Raw genomic sequence first — 12,247 nt, forward strand, 5'->3', positions numbered from 1 at the left:
CCAACATACAGCCAGCAACAAGAGGCAGCTCATAATTCTCCCTTGCTATGAATAGGGTTTTCTCGGCCAGCTTGGCAACCTAAAGCAGCATTAGCTCATGAGTTTAGGAGAAGAGGATAAGGGATACATGACAGCATTGAGGGAGAGCTGCCAACTGAAAAAAAAAAAGTAAGATATTACTCTGGTCTGAAACAAAAGGACAGTTACATAAAGGAGACAAACTCAGTAAAATTCTGTCTTTTATGAAGACATACTGGGGTAAGGATGCAAGATTTGAGGGTGGAATACTTTACCTGGTTTTGACCACAAAGTAAACCAGTCCTCTTTTATTGAACAACAAATACTATGTCATCCACTTCCAAGCAAACTTCACAGATTATTTTAATGTTTATCTCCTTATTTAAAAATGTTTCCACAGCTGCGTCGTGGGTGCATATGCAAAATTTGATCATCACAGGAGCATTTTGTCTGTGTCCTACACATCAAATTTTCCAAATACCACCCAAATTCTGTTACCTTACTCAGAAAACACTGCTAAATTGTGGTTTAATCCCAGAAGTAGTTGCAGAAAGCAAAGTCCAAGTTTTTTTTAATCTTGCCCTGAAGAACTTTGTTGAATCAGACTTTGTTGAATCAGTGGAGGGACTGAACTGCCTTCATTACAAATTACCAGGCCATGTTCAATAACTTTTGCTGGCCTGGCCCATACAAAGAGAAAGAGCTCTCCAAAATATCAATGGGAGTTCTTCTGGGTATCCTAAACTGCAGCTGGCACAGCAGTGCAAAAACATAGAGCCAATATTATGTCTCTTTGGAAGTTATGAAGCAAGTCCCACTTCCACCCTGAACTCTTACACATTTTGAGGAGCTCGGAGGCTGTAGTCCCATTTACCACATGTCATTTGATCTTAGCAGTGTGCCATGTCTAGCAACCCATGTGAGCAATTTCTTTACCCCACAGTGAGTCAAAACTCACCACCTGCTCATATCTGAACTCTGCCACCAGCTTAGAAATATTCTGTAACATATATTATCATCTTGGGTCTCCTGCCTGAGAAGTCTTCCTGAATTGCCTTCTTTCTAGTATCCTTCTGAACAGGCATTTCCACCTGCTAAATCCAAAATATGATTAACTGCTGTATCTGCTACAATGAGTTATCAAGGATTTAATGCATGATGTGAGCATGCACAATAGGAAAAATACAGCAAGAGCACTTCAACACTGAGGATGCATTTGGAGCCAAAAGACAAGATCTGCCAGATAAATATTCATCTCCAGGAGACTCCACGGTTCATGAGACTCTCAGAAGCAGCTGAGTATCCAGTAATATTCCTTGTCTTCAACCTGAAGTATCAAAACTCAGATAATTTTCATTAAATCCCCATCTATTGCTACTTGCTACAGCTGATACTTGTCTTGCCTTGACATTACCTGGATGTCCTCTAGAAATGCAAGAAAGCTGGGTGAAACAGAAGACAGTCCAGATAGCCACCAAGATTTGTTTCAGCCAAGAAAATGATCCTTACTTTTTACTTGGTGCACACATTTGCATAACCTAGTTTTGTGCCACATATTTCTCCCAGTGTAACACTTTTAAAATCAGTAATCTAGAATATTAAGGGAAATGTTTTCTTCATCTTTCTACTAAAAGCCCTAGGGAATGATGTAAGTTGGATAAAAGTGTTCAACCAAAGCAGCTTAAACAAAGCTGGAATAAACACTTTACAGTCAAATGACAGAGTAAGATGTAGTCACAGAAATTTGGTGAGTTATTTCTAATCATGAATACATTAGGGGAAAACAACTGGCATGGAAGAATTTAGGGAAAAAAAGGTATTGAAATCAATTTCAACAATTTCATGTTCAAGAGGAATGTTTTTCTCAATTTAATACTGACTCTGCAATTGTCATTATTTCCTAAGGCCCATTCAACAAAATTAATATAGAAAATGGGGAGCAACTTATTATGAAACAAATAAAATGGAAGAATCAAAGGGCAACATGTTCATGAATATTTTTTCTGAGTTTTATTGATATAATCTATGTAGTACATACATCCATTTATTAGATTTATGGCTCTATTAGTAGAGCTGTTTCCATATGCCACGAGATTTTTTTCACTTTGCAGCTTTTCTTTGCTCCTGTATCTCAAGTCCCAGCTTTAAACAAACACAGGCAAATGTTTCAAAATAACTTCAACATTTAGGGAGGGGGAAAAAAGGATGTAAAATGAAGGGATGAACACTACATCAGCAGAAGATCTTTCAGGAGGCAGCCAGCTCTGCTTGTCCCTAAAAGTATGACAACTCAGGGAGAGATGGGTAAAGATTTTCCCATCCACAGTGTTTATGTCTTTTTGGGATATTGGCTATCCTGTCACTGAGTAACACAATTTATAACAGCCCTTTCCCTTGTGACTCTTCCTGTCCAACTGTTCTTGATGAAATGGCCTTTAGGGCCAAAGCTTTCTTGGGACTTAATTCTGTGAGACTTCTACAACTATTTATACTGGCACAGCTGAAAGATAAGTTGGGATTTAGATCCACTTAGCACATCTGTAAGGAGTTTATGCTTTTAGCTTAACTTTGCCACTGACTTTTTTCCCTTCCTATGTGAGGGAGGATTCTTTTCTTCATTTTCTCAGTGGCAAGCTTTTTTTAAACGGGATATTTATATTTTTGAGATGCATGAAGAGGTATTAATGCTGGTAGAAGGAGACAGTGGGAAAAAGAAAAAAAAGATTAGAATCCATTTAATAATCAAACAAATGATTGTGACAAAGACCATGTTTTCCATACCTGCACTCCTCACCTTTGTCCCTGCCAGCATTAATCACCTCTGCAGCATCTGTGTCCCCAGGCAGTGCACTGCATGCTGCTTCACTCAGGAGATGCTCAGTGTGTATATGGATTAAGGTCAAGGTGGAAAGGACACCTGCTTCTAGCTCAGTGCTATTTGTCCTTACATGCTGGAGCTTCTCTCTTCCTTTAGAGAAGTGTGTTTATTTGCCTTTTGCTCCCAATTTTATTGCAGCTTTAGGGATAAAATGAAGGAATTTCAGCAAGATGTAGTAGAGGATCTAGCAAATACCTTTTCTTGTTGCAATGTGTCTTCAGTCACCCAGTTTTACACTCTTCCATATTCAATTAAAAAGAATCTATAGCTGCTACCCCCATAGAGTTTATCTAAAAAAGAATTCACTTCAAAAAATGAGAGTGAGGGGGAAATTACTAAGAAACCATCAAAAAGTTACTATTTGAGAGTACAGGATATCAATATCATCAAAATCCCCCAGGTTCAATCTTGGAAACTATTCTCTCCCTGTTATCCTTCCCTTCACTGACAACAATCCTGTCAGTGATTCAGCATCAAAATTAAGTGAATGTAAAATTCAGCACCTGGGATTTGCCCATTTTAGCAGCACCAGGCCCCCACCCCATGTCCCCAGCTAAGGTTGTGTCACCTTCTGTGACACAACCTGTCCCAGGACTTTGACAGAAAGTTCTCCCATGAGGCCATCCTTCACTTCTCTGTGGTGAGTGTCCTCCTGGTTTTACAGGCATATTGCCTCAGACAAGGGGATTAAGCAGACTTGTATCTCTTAGGTAAAAGGCCATTGATTTCAGGCTCTAGTTCATCTGTTCCCATCACCTCATTCAGCCCAAGTATGAAACTTTCTTCTCCTTCTGAAAAGTACATGATCACAAACAGTTACATATTATTATTATTTCCAATACATAAAGCAGTTTCATACCCTCTGCGAGAAGACACCTAAGACTTCAGCTTACAAAAAATACTGAAAAAGACCTTTTGTAAATTCACACTTTCTGAAATTCTAATTTATGTATAATGCTCCAAATTTTGCACATCTGTCTTTACAAGGAAAAAACCTGCACAACACAGAAAATCCTGCAAAACACAGAAAATCACTTCTGCTTCTGCAAATACCCTCTCTTATATGGCATTCAGATAACAACCTCATAATGTTATCACCAAAAGCACACATTCTCTTCTTGCAGTACTTGCAGTTCTTCTTCATTTAAAACCTCATAAAAGGTAATAATTGTTTTAACCAGAAAAAGCATGGTAATACATGAAGCAGCTGTAGGATCCAATCCACCTTGGTGCTGAGCTTGTGCCACGGCACAAACAAAAGAGACTTTCATGTAAGCTGCAAACATCAAGGTCTCCTAATTCTCTGGAGACCTTCAGAGCCACCTACTCACTCCATCAACTGGAGAGGGAATTTATGGACTCAAGTCAACACCAACACTTCATTAAATGCCTAAAACACAGGAGCCCAAGTTAGGGAGACTAAATCTCTCCTGATCACTTTTAAACCCCCTCTGGTTTTCTTGCTGGACTGCAAAAGGAATTGTTGCCCTTTATTAGAACTTCTCTTGTCAGCTGCAATTTAGACAAACACGTGAGAATAAAGTGGGTGGAAATTTAAGTTCCTATTCTTTCCCTGGTTGTGACCTTCTGAATGATGCTTTCTTGCAAAACCAGTGGTGACCAAAAGGAGGGCACATATCCTGAGTTGTTGCTCCTGCTGAAACCAGCCAGTCAGTGCCACAAACATGACTGCATTAAACATGCTCCTCTAATTACACTTCCCAGAGTGCTTGGATTTTTTAGAAAGACAGAATCAAAATGTGCCATATGCGCCACCCTCCTGTTAGAAATGTGATGAAAAAGACAGTGAAAAGGAAAAAAAAAAAACCTCTGAATGTTGTTATCACTGTCCTTCTGGGCCTCCTGAGCCCTCCCTGCTTCCTCCTGCCAACAGCTCAAACCACCTCACGCTGCTGGCAGCAGTGCAGAGGCATTGCCTGGCTGCTCAGGGAAGTGGCAGAAATGCAGATTTTTCCCCCTGAAGGCTGGTTTCAGTCTAAGTGAGGAGACTGCCCCACAGCCACAGGGCTTGGAAGACCCCTGGCTTCTGCACACCTTGAGCATTATAAACAATGGGCTAACAAGTGGAAAGCCCTCCAAGAAAACAGTACTTGCCAACCCAAGCTCCAAGAAACCTCAAGCTGAGATGACTTAGATACGACTGCAGGTATGACTGATAGCATTTTCCAGCAAATTCAACAGCTTTACAGAAACATTTCTGACCAATGCTACCTCTGAATAAGATTACATGGAGTCATTCAGCAGTCACACACTTCTAAGCTATTTTCATTAAAGTTTTATTCTGTTTATGAATCAAAAGAAATTATTTCCTGCTGCCACTTTACACAGTAATCCATTGTTTTATTTTCTCTAGGGAGATCCTGGCACCTATAAGCAATAAGGACTGAGGAGCCTTAGTTCAGCTAACTACCCCTCCACTGCACATTGTGGAGCTCAAAAACACATTTACAGACTTATAAGTGCATTTACCCTGCAAAGCAGAGGGTATTTGCCATTCTTACTAGGCCCCTTGCTAATATTTCTCATGGCTTTTTTGGGCACTGAGATATTTTTCAAAGAAAATATCTAAAAAATCTAAAAGGAAGAGGATTGTGGCAGAGGGAAATTAGAAGAACTGAAAAATGTCTTTTTTTGAATGGTATAAAAGTTGCAAACTGTCTCCTCACTCTCCTCCACTTGTATCTGCAAGGCAAAGGGAGGAAGAGTTCATCTCTGGTGAGCTGCTTCTGTTGCTGAGGTCCAACAAGCCACAGCAACCCCAGAAGGAGAGAAATTCAGGTAAATAAGGCATTACAGAGATGTGCATTTATTTTTGAGCAGAACATAAACTGGGTCAGCTCTCTGGTTTCGTTGTGACCCCCAGTGACACAAAACATGAGCATTTCTGATCAAGCCCAATCATCTGCTTCTGTGCTGCAGCTGAGAGATGCTGATCCTTCCATGTAAACCTAACCCAGCTTCGCCTTCAGCAAATCTTGTATTTATGGTTTAACTGCTTCCTTAAGTAAACATCCCACTGCCTGCCTGACCCTCCTATTAGGCTTGCCCTGATAGCAAAGCTAAATGCATATTTCGGTGCTAACACATATTTTCTCCCTAATTGTATCATCTGAGTCCATTAAGAACAATTTTTCCCCATCCTGTATGTCACAGCACATAGGCAGACTCCCCTGAATCGCTGATTTTTGTTTGTTCAGGTTAGACTTAACAAATTAACTGGTTTTCCTCTCTCTGTGTGGCTTGCACTCTCAAAACCCTACAGCATCTCTTTACCCTTCTTTGAACCCTCACCATCTAAGGTATAACATCTACTGTTAGATAGTTAACACATGTATGAGTTCATCCAGGGTTAAACAGGATTGACTGAATTGTGGACACTGAGCACCATAACAGTGATCTTGACCAATCTATTTTTTAAAGTATATTTACTGCCATATGAAGACAATTGCTTCTTGCAATTTTGCAGAAATTTGCAGAGCCAGAATAAGTGGTACCCCTAAGCAACTTTCCTTTAAGCATGATTTTGAGATGATTTTTTATGTTTCCCAATAATATCACTGAAAACGATTTTGCTCAATTTGAAGTAGTTGAAACTGTTTGCAAATGTTAAATGAATTTTTCCATCTACATAGGAAATCTTGCTCTAATTTCCATACAAATATATTGCCTAGATCTTTTTGAACCTTTTTTTGCCTCAGAATTCGTATTTATTTTGAGATTGGGCAACTGGAAATGTTTGGTGTTCCCAATCCTCCCCACCCCCTCACCCAGCCCCCAAGTATTTTACTTAACTATAAAAGGAAACCAAATGAAGTTTAATTATGGTTTGGCAATAGTGGAACAGTAAAAACTGTAACAAATGGTTTTCTGTCATGGAAACAACCTTTTCAAACTGCACTTGTCTACTGGATATTAACATAATAATTAATTAATTAAATTCTTTTGGAGAGGGACGGCAGCGATGTATTTACCCAGGATCATCAACTCTGAGGAAGCATCTGGTTTAAAATCCTACCCTGCTTTTGCTCTCTTTTATAACTGACTTGATCAAGGCTGAAGAAGGTCAGTAACTTGGCTGAGGTCAAATTTGGGTTTTGGGTTTTGCCTGCCTTTATTCCTTTCACCGTCACGTGAGGCTGGCTTGCAAGAACTTGAAAAATACCTCAGAAGATAGAACCTTCAAATGTAAGTCCAGAAAAAGAAAGAAGTTTTAAAATTATGACCCATAAGTATGGCATGATGGAGAGAAGTTTCCGAAAACATGGCAAACTATCAACTGGAAAGGATGCTTACTTTAGGTAAAAACTGAAGTCAAATATCCAAGCAAAAGAACACAACTTTGGTCAAATTCTTCATCACAACCTAACTTCTACTCAGCTAATGCCAATGCGCTCTAGAGAGACAGTAAATATTTAAAGAAAGATGAAAACATGGCACAAAAAATAGAGGATTACTCTACAGCTCTCCCAGCAGGACAGAAACAAGCTCCACCAGTCCCAACCACTGGACTCTGACTCTTACACACAAAAAACTCTTCATGTGTCCATCTTCTACACTGATACTGGTCTCAAGCTGTGCTTGGAAGTAACCCAAGATTTCCAACACAGACTCCATCAATAGAATATATTTGGATCACTTCAAACACGAGAAATCCAGCTTGGAAGAAATTCATCCAAGGACAAAACAAAAAAAAAAACAGGTAAGGCTCAAAATTCAGATCCCTTTTCTAAGGTGACAGAAATAAATTGCTCCATATCACTAATCTTCTGTTGCCTTCTCAGCTCAGATACCTCCACACACTGGAGACACATGAGAAAAAGCAGTCAGCTGATCAGAAATTTGGCAGCTTTCTTCAGTTGTCCAAGCTGAGCTAAACATGAATAGGACAAGAGGACACCACAGGGCTTTTTTTTCTTAAAAGCAAGCATGCAAACAATTCATATGTTCACGTTAAAAGAATGTTCCCAAGAGAAGAAAAACAAAGATATACGGGAAAAAAAAGGAAATAAAAATGCCTGTTTTAAATATACAAAGTTAAGATTTCCAATGAAGCTCAGGAATATTTTCCACCTGTGAAAACACATCTTCCCTGTCATTTAAAGCTCCAAAAGCTGAGCAGGTGCCTAAAATTCTGCCGCAATTTCTCGTGCCACGAGGGCAGAAGTGCCTTACCAGGATCATGTGACCGGTGGAGATGTCCATGTTGGACTGGACTGGCTCCTCACACCAGGACGAGGTGCTGCTGCGGGCTGAGGGGCTGGGGATGGGCCCATCACTGAACTGGGAGGAGACGCTGTTGATTCGGGAGGAGTGCAGGGGCTCCGGGCGGTCAGAGCTCTTCACTGCCATGCGCTGCCGGCATAGCTCCTAGAGAGAGAGAGAGAGAGGAGGAAACAACCCACAGTTAAGAGTAATTACAGGATAGAGTCTACTAAAGACATATGATTTACAACATGTTTCCAGGGCTGGAAGTGTTTTCTCCCTCACTGCAGTAATTTTTGGGTGGCTGTCTGTTCTGTGAAGCACAGCTACAAAGGGATGCTCAATGAAATTACGACACGATGACTACACTAACTTTGCAAAAGTGCAATTATGACTGCATGCACATCTCCATATAGATAACCAAAAATCATATTTTGGAGCTTGACTCCTCTAGCAGATATATATTTTTTTCTCCCCCAATTCTGCAAAGCCACTTTTGAACCACACAGCCTCCTGAAGTTAATGGGCTTGCACGGGAGTAATTGAGAGCACTGCTTGGTCCTGGATATGCAAACTCAGCAAGCTCAAGGCAACTGAATTGATGTGCTCTCCAATGTAAATCCTCGTTGATAGATGCCTCATTTCTCTTCATTAAAATAGCAAACTCGCAACACTTCCTCCCTGATGTGGGGCAGAGAGGATGAAGAATGACATTAACGAAGAATAAAAGCAGAAATCTGTCATTGTATTGTTTAAGCAGCTTTGGCGAAGAAAGAAAATTCAAGCTATCACACACACTAATGCAAGTCATGTTGAAACACCAAAATAGATAGCACTGGGAATATGTATTTCAGTTGCTCTCATGCATAGAATTCATGCAAATATACAGAATTCTGGTTAGGTAACAGAAAATCCTGCTGGTAAAACCAAATCCTGACAGTATAAAATTCTGATTCTTATAGAATGAGCAGACCCACAGTCACACTATCATGTTGTAATGCTGTTAAAATCAGCTGTGGTGGTGAGATCACAGATATTGTAATAAAATGATCATTTTTAACATATGACTATTGTCCACGGTGGGGTCCTTGGCTGTGTGGCAAGTCTATAGGATGTGGCCAAATTGCACACACAGTGTGGGTACACATTTGTCTCAGATTACTCATTCTGCACAGATGAGTACTAAGAGCACAATCTTTTGCCTCAGGCTAACAAAATAATACAGGCTGAAAAATTCATACCATCGGAATGCCATGGCTTCTGTTTTCTTATTCATTGATAATTTAGTTGCAGCCCAAGTACCATCAGTAGGATGATCTGAAAACCATTATTTATCAACTGCAATAAAATCTTCTTTTCAGACAGGAGTTTGAAATATAACTTAAGACTATGGGGCTTTTTTTAACCTTGCAAACTCCAGGACACTGAAGGGGTATCCTAATCCATGCAGCAGCAAGCATTCAAACAAACTCCCTGAAACCATGGTAGAGAGTCTCCTCCTGCCACCACATGACAATGATTAAAGACTCCTTCAAATATTCTTTTCTACCAAAACTTCTGTCTTATTTGCCATTAGAGATGCTTATGTGGACTTTGACAGTATTTAATACAGTATATATATACACAGATACATGTATACACAATGAGATGTATGTATGCATGTACAAATTAAGATACACTTTGAGATGAGATGAAATTTGTATCATTTATAGACAATATATTTCACTGTCTGTTACAAAAATACAGTCAACAGAAGCTTGGGGAGCAGAGATTACTAATTCTATGTGGTGTCAGTTGTTGGAATAACTGTACAGAAGACTGTCACAAGTGAAACTGCTACCTGACTCCATCACTGCATTTTTGTCTATTTATTGATTTTGTCTAGGCCATGAAAGAGTTTTTCTAATTTTTACCAAAAGCAGGGGTTTTGAACACTTGAGTAGTATCTATTCTGTCACTTGGTACTTTTTAGCTTCCTACTAACCTTAACATGAAAAATATTAGAAAAATAAACTAAACTTCAAAAATATGTTGAATTGAGTCACATATATTGCTGTTAGATAGGTCAGTTAAACTATCAGTATTAAACCCAAGACTTTTTAATAAAGGAAAAAATGTCATTGTATCTGTTATTTTTAAATATAGGAACAAAGAAAAAACCTCTTTTTCTCCTTTCCTCTGGAGGATCACACACTTCATAAGAAAGGATAGCAATAGTCCTCAATGTCTATTACTAACCTCAGAATGACCCTGCAGTAGTGTAATTTCAAATCCCTGCTTTTAGCAGATTTTGGGAAAAAGTATAACAGAGTGGAAGCCTTTTAGACAGAAAAATAAATCTACAAAAAACCAAAAAGCTGCTCAGATGTTTAGACATCAGCCATTCCTAGAGGGAATGGTTTATTGGACTAAGCAAAAGTATAATAAGTAAGGGTATTAAAATAAGAAATCTATCACATTACTGCTAGAAGAATCTGTCTTCTGGCTAGCATGCCATGTGGCGTTGATATGAATTTATTATATTCTAATAGACATCCTGCCACTTGACTCACCCCAACTCTGGGCTAACAATAGCATTTGTACTCAAACAGGATCTTTGTTTTTAAGTTGATCTGTTCCTGCTGTTCATATCCTGCCTCAAGTCATAATCCTCTGCTTTTACAAGTGGTTGCTGTGGAAAGGATTATAGACCTCTGTTAACAAAAAAGAATTGAGATCAAGCGATCTCTAAGAAATTAATGTACCATTTTTACATGAATTACAATGACAAAAGAAACAATATTATAGACAATTGGTTCTGGAAGAGATTAACCTCTAACCAAAAGATCTTTTTGGACATAAAGTATTTAATATGTTACTAAGAAATGTTTTAAAATGAAGTTTAACATGTTCATGGTCCTCGTGGAAGAAGGTGAAGTTGAGAATCATAACAAATTTAAATGTGTTAAAAAAAATGTACCTTATCTCAAATATTAACATATTTCTTTCCTGACATATATAGAACCGAAACAATAATTCCCAGAATTGCTGTAACTGTCAAATACCTCAAACAAAGCAACCACGTCACTGCACTCTGCTGTAAAAAATGTTTCATGTAAACAGGAAGGTCAAATCACAGCTGAAGCAAAAAACACCCCTGAATTTCTTGATTGGAGTTTTAAATCTCCCTGACAATGGGTTTTCCTCTGCCTGTAGACAGAAGTTTTTGGGTTGAATTTATTTCCAGATCAGTCTGACAGTCCTCTACAGCTCTTCCTTCCCCCTCTCCCAGCCAGCCCAGCCCTGGCTGAGGAACCTGCCCCATCCCCACACACACATCAGCCACCTCAACACAGCCACAGCTTCTGCTTCTCCAAAGCCACCTCTCTGCTAGCCCAGCCATTCCAGCTCCCACTTGGGTTTCTAGCCTGGCACGGCAGGGATGACAGGTTCAAGACCACCACATGTAAAAGCTTTGATGCACGGCGTGTTTTGGGGAGCCATATGGATTCCTCCAGGACATACGGACAAGGGACATCCAGCTCAAAACAGGGAATGTCTTTATGTGTTCCCCTCCTACAAAAGGCATTGGGCATAATAGGGTCTCACAGTGTTGGGTGTTCCACACCAGCCCCTGGCACTTATTGAGTTGGCATCTCTTCACAAATGCACAAAGCCCTGGATGGGTCAGACCCTCATAAGTACAATATCTGTTACCTGTGCACTTCTCTGCATGCTCAGGTATGCTCTGCCTTCCACTCCAAAATATTTACTCTCACAAGCATTTTGCAAATCAGCCATTTACCAAACCACAACTAGAATTCAAACTTGACTAAAATGTCAAAGCTTCATACTGTGAGAATGACACAAACTGTATTTCTGTATTGTCTCGGCCATTAAAAATATTTTCTAAGAATGAATTCAATTTACTGCTGCATTTCTATATTTAGCAGAGTGGCTGAGGCTATTTCTGCCATGCTGAGACTCAGTAATGTCTAGCCATTGTTTGTGTATAGTTTGAGTGCCATTCTTCATTTAAAAACATCATTTACACCTAAAAAAGCAACCATAATGCATACAGTGAAAGATGAAGAAACGATCCTCCTGACCTTCAGGCTATGATCTAATGGATGGCTTGGACATAAACAT

General features: G+C 39.4%; 1 protein-coding gene across 1 annotated transcript in view; it reads right to left on the minus strand.

The window, feature by feature from the left end:
* PTPRN2 (protein tyrosine phosphatase receptor type N2) overlaps nt 1-12,247 on the minus strand; it is a 634,616-nt gene that overhangs the window by 77,469 nt on the left and 544,900 nt on the right. Inside the window, exon 14 of the mRNA XM_059839742.1 lies at nt 8,090-8,284. Within this exon, the coding sequence (XP_059695725.1) occupies nt 8,090-8,284 (195 nt within the window). The remainder of the gene's footprint in view (nt 1-8,089; nt 8,285-12,247) is intronic.

The sequence above is a fragment of the Haemorhous mexicanus genome, chromosome 1, assembly GCF_027477595.1.
Source record: "Haemorhous mexicanus isolate bHaeMex1 chromosome 1, bHaeMex1.pri, whole genome shotgun sequence".
Classification (NCBI taxonomy): Eukaryota; Metazoa; Chordata; class Aves; order Passeriformes; family Fringillidae; genus Haemorhous; species Haemorhous mexicanus.